Genomic DNA, 5328 nt, shown 5'->3' on the forward strand with positions numbered 1-5328 from the left:
CGATATTTTATAAGTTTAATTCATTTTTTTTAAAATAATCAGATAGTTAAAGGTTCAGATTATTAATAATAATCTGATAACTCTTAGCAATGTATGACTTATCATTAAGATAGAACAGGTTAAGGACCGATCTAACTTGAAGGTGAGTATCTTTATTTAAGAAAAAAAAGGGAAATTTCTGTGTTAATGATGTTTATTAGATAGCCACAGTGAAATCTTTTGTCTATAAAGTTTCAGATAATTGTGATAGGTATTTCTGGATTTCGTATCTTTTCTTCAAGAGTTATCATCCATCAACATCCATCAAGAATGATCACTCTTCAAGATAAGATACTAAATACGGAATTAAAGTGTTTTGAATTAATATTATTCTCAATACCAAAAATAGCAAAACGTTTGCAAACACGCTTTGTAAAATTGCTCGAAATAACAAATAAATCTAATACTCCCTTAGTCTTTGAAATAGCAGTTTTTTTAATTTATACCGATTGATGGCTTAATTTAGATACGAAACAGTTATACGCAGCTACAGTTATTCAATAGCGATATGATAGGTTTAGTTGTTTTTTTCTCATTTTATCAACTGAAAAAATAATTTACATAGTAGAATTTTTATTAACTAATATTACAAAATATATAAATCAATAAAAATTAATTAAAGTAACTCAAGTGAAAAAGTTACTGACTGACTATATATATACAGGAATTAATTGCCGATTTTCGATTTCTCCTCCTCCAAAAGCCTATAGTAATTCCGAATATCTCGTTCGAAAGACAATTGTTCTCTTATGTAGTGTGCAAAATTTCAGGTTTTTCTATAAAGGGGTTGCCAAAATATAAGCAATCGAAAAGTGAAAAAATCGCCAAAAAAGCTACATTTTCTTCTTCATCCGGCCTTCAGACGCTTTTAGAAAAGAAACTACCGTGTCTAGGATGTTCAAATCTTCAACTTAAGCTTTTTTCGTTATCAGTGAGGCGCTGGCAAAACTTCCGGGTCGATAGGTCAAAGTTTACTTCGCAAGACAATTGTATAGAAAGGTAGTAAAGTCATCAGTGTTGCAGTAGGAACCTACTGCAACACTGATGACTTTACACTTACAAGGAAATATTTATTTTAATCATCAAAACTACAGTATATATTCAATTAGCAAGGTATTCATTTAAACTCTGAATTAATATATGTTCTTCATAATTACGTAATTTGAATTAATTTTTCTTCTTATATAAATCAATCAATATATTTTTTATTATTTTTCTTCTTATTTTCAAACATAATCATCAAAATATATTTTGATAAATGATAAAAATTTAAAAAGAATAAAATTGTACTTTAAATATTCTAATTAATTTCGTTCGAAAATCAGTTATTACAGAGAAAGAACGTTTTTAATTTAATGAAAGTTATGAAAGAAATTTAACATGGGGATTGCAGCATTTCATGGATCTTCCGCTATTCGTCAATTCAATCAGAATATTTCCGAACCGAAATCAAATCAAGTAATTTGTAGCATTTGCCAAGCTAATTTGAGGTATTTCAAACGAAAGAGAATTTGCTCGAAATGCAAGAGTCTGTGTTGTACTTCGTGTATTCATCGTACACCAAATAAACATTATTATTGCTGCACGTGTTTCAATGTTTCACTCGATAATAACAGAAATATCCAAGATGCGGGCTCGTCAAGAAATTGTTTTGTTAATGAAGGATTATCAGCAACTTCGGATGAAAATTTCCATCACGGTTCAAAAGAAAATGCAAGAAAAACGATAACCATAGATCAAGAAAGAAGGAATGAGTTCTTTTGTGCAAGAAAGCCAACACGTTTTGAAGATAAATCAATGGAAAGCAAGAACGGTACCCATCTTCTAACTGTAAGCGACATCGAATGTTTAACAGAGATTCCGGACTTAACAGTTCGTCAACTAAAGCTCATTCTTACAAGAAATTACGTGGATTATCGTGGCTGCTGCGAAAAGAAAGATCTGCAGGAGAAAGTGCGACAGTTATGGCAACAGAAACGATTAAATGGAAATTCAAATGACCTTAGCGACGACTCCCTTTGTAAAATCTGTATGGCAGAATCTATTGATTGCGTTTTACTAGAATGCGGTCATATGGCAACTTGTACTGAATGTGGAAAGAAACTATGTGAATGTCCACTATGTCGCCAATATGTAGTACGAATAGTACACATTTTTAAAGCTTAAATTTATGAAAAATAAATTAATTTTCTTCAGTTTTTCTTTAATGTACCGTACAATTACATGTTTAAAAAATGTTTTTTGGGAGTCAATTAAAATTTTTAAAAATTAAACTTTTATTCTTTAACATTATTTCGAAACATTTCCAATTTATCGTTTATTGAATATTTTTTAAAATTATAAAAGATTTAACCGCAAATAATAAGTAAAAAATCTATATATAGTTTTTATTCTAGACGACTATTTATATTTACTTATAAATTATAAATAAATATAAATTGTTTACAAAATCGAAAATTAGATTTTTAAGTTTTTTTTTTAAATAAAATAAAATATTTTGATTTGCTTTATTTAAAATCTTGTGAAAGAAAGCAATTTAAAGTGCTTTGTAAATTTTCTACAAAGATGAAATAAAATGAGAGAAATTAATATGAAATAAAAATATTTTATACTCTACAGTTCGTATTCTTAACAATTGGAGTCAGAATTTAACCAATTATCATTCATTTTATCGCAAGTATTGAATGCTTATTACTTAACTTCCAACTCTGACTTTTGATCCTTGATTATCGTATGGATATAAGAGGTTTTGCTAGGTCCTCAATGGAGACGAGTCATAGGATCAGACGTTTTTGACTCAATCCTATCAATGAAAATTTCTGAATCGCAAGAAACTTGAACCTGGATTATCCAGAGCTCTAGGTTAGTGCCTGAATCATTGTTAGTACGAACAAAATATGAAAAAAACATTGTCCAAGAACTACTGGTGTATCGCTTATATCCTTTATTACTCGACCGTCCATTGTAAGCTCGAATGGGCAAGAAAAAGACTTTCTTAGTGCCACAGAACCGAAAGAATTAAAAACATATCCATGATAAAAGTAGCAAATTGTTTCGTATTCTTAAATAAATAGATATGTAAATTAATGATTAATCATCCCAGAAAGAAGAATATTTTATTTTATTCAAAAATCAAAAAGAATTAATTTGATTCGAGTAAAAATATCGATGAAATCCTATAACGTCACTCGATTCATATCTAGTTTTACGAATGATAAAATGTCTCACGAACCTCTTCGTAACTTTTTCCCCCCTATTTATAAAAATAGTATCGATTTTAGAAGAGAAGTAAAAGATGTTCCGGATATAGATCATAATTAAGAGAGAGAAATTTGGAATGATCACGCGATAGGATCCAATATATATATATATATTTTTCTTCCTTAGTATATATTTTAATACAGCTCTTATTCGGGTATAATAAATATAGGCCTAACATTACTTAAATGGAAATATAATATATAAAAAATATTGTTGAAAATAAATGATTGTGTTTTTAAAACTTTTTTTATTTATATTATAAAAAATTCAGTCCGAAATGTTGTATTATTTACGATTTCGTCGAATTTTATGTACTACTTTGTCTGTTGAATGTCTACACTCCATGAAATTCAAAGAATGGAAGGTTCTCACTTATATATAATATAAAATAATAATAACTATAAAATCTGAATTTATAATTAAATGGTTATATTCAATATACTCGTAGCTTCAAACTGAATATTGTATTTAGTGTATAGAGGCTCTACACACAGCATAGATTACTGGAAAGGTTTAAGTAATGAATTTATTAATTAGATTTTATTATAAATTGCTTTTAGTACATTCTTTCGTGTATATAGAATGGAAATCAAAAAAGTCAATTAAGCGAAATATATTTTAAGATTATTTTAAGGACGATTAAAACAAATTTTAACTAATCTTAAAAATGTACTGTAATTGGCTAGTATTGATTAATTGGTGTTGTGGTAGCGATGTTTTTTCTGTCGTACTGCAATTTTTTATGCTATATTCATGATTATTCAAGTACTTAATACTTATAATGAGCAATAGAATCTCCAAACCTTTATATATTTCCTTTTCTCCTCGAAGTCAGATGAAGTAGAGGGCCTTAACCTTCGTATCAACAGGTTAGAAGAGAAAGAGAGAAAAAGAAGATCTGACAAGTAAATATTCTGTGATTATTAATAGAATATTGAGTGGAATTTGTAAGATTTTCGTAAAATGTGCTATTTCCATCCAAAAAAATATTTTTTATCAGTTTTATTTCGAAGTCTAAATTTAAATTCTACTTTTTCGATCCAATTTCGATCAGATAGGCTACATACTGGATTTTTGTATTGCTTGTCGAAAATAGCACACAATTTATAAAGTTATAAAGCAAAGTATAAGATACTCTTACAGGATAGTCTATCAATACATGAAATGAATCAGCAATGGATGACAGAGTGCGTTATGTCGCTAGAAACGTCAGTGAATTAACAGTTTAGAACGAATTTTATTGTATAAAAACATTAGAAAACAGCAACTGAGAAACGTTTTTACGATTTAGATACGTGAAATATTAAGAAATATATAATATTGTGATATGTCAAATCACACGATCAATGGGATCATACGATCTATTTATTGATCGTATGTGAAGTTCAATATTTGATGTTATTATTTACTCAAAAAAGTCTTTAAGATTGTCTTCAATTATATACGATTCGTTTATTTTCGAAATTGTTCTGTTATCAAAACTTTTAATTCCTACTTTTTATATACTTGCCATTAAATTAATAATTTATATTTTACTTTACTAAAATGCATACTTATATAGTGAAGATAACATAATGTCAAACATATATTCGAATAAACAAAGTTTTTATCATTTATATAATATTTAAACATGCTTATAATTCATACTAAACTTAGCAATTTCACTAATTTAGCGAACAAAATCGAAATTAAAAGGAAAAATAGTGATGTGGCAAGCTGAATGAGTCAATCTCTCGACTACATAATTTTCTGTGAACAAGGAACGATTACTTTTACTGATAAATCTAGTTCTTAATTCAAACTGTTATTTTGATTTTCGCTAAAATATTTCAAATTTTTAATTATGAGAAAATGGTAGTATATATCTTCTCAGAATTTAAACAATACCCAACTTGACAATTAACAATAGCCATTTATGTAGCCCCCTAACTAGCATCAATGTCGTAAAGAATCAATGAATACTCACAATTCTTAACATTAGAAATCTCTTCAGTATTTGAATTATTAAATAGATTTTTTCATTATAAA

At 27.8% G+C, this 5328-nt stretch overlaps 1 protein-coding gene across 1 annotated transcript; it reads left to right on the top strand.

Annotated features, from left to right (window-relative positions):
- The first annotated feature begins 1389 nt into the window (after positions 1 to 1389).
- On the top strand, positions 1390 to 2279 carry LOC136977747 (E3 ubiquitin-protein ligase rififylin-like). Its single transcript, XM_067273296.1, has one exon. It carries the CDS (start codon positions 1420 to 1422, stop codon positions 2203 to 2205), a length of 786 nt encoding a protein of 261 aa, XP_067129397.1. The 5' UTR covers positions 1390 to 1419; the 3' UTR covers positions 2206 to 2279.
- Positions 2280 to 5328: the final 3049 nt, after the last annotated feature.

Source organism: Centruroides vittatus, unplaced genomic scaffold (assembly GCF_030686945.1).
Source record: "Centruroides vittatus isolate TY-2023 unplaced genomic scaffold, ASM3068694v2 contig_474, whole genome shotgun sequence".
In the NCBI taxonomy this organism is placed as follows: domain Eukaryota; kingdom Metazoa; phylum Arthropoda; class Arachnida; order Scorpiones; family Buthidae; genus Centruroides; species Centruroides vittatus.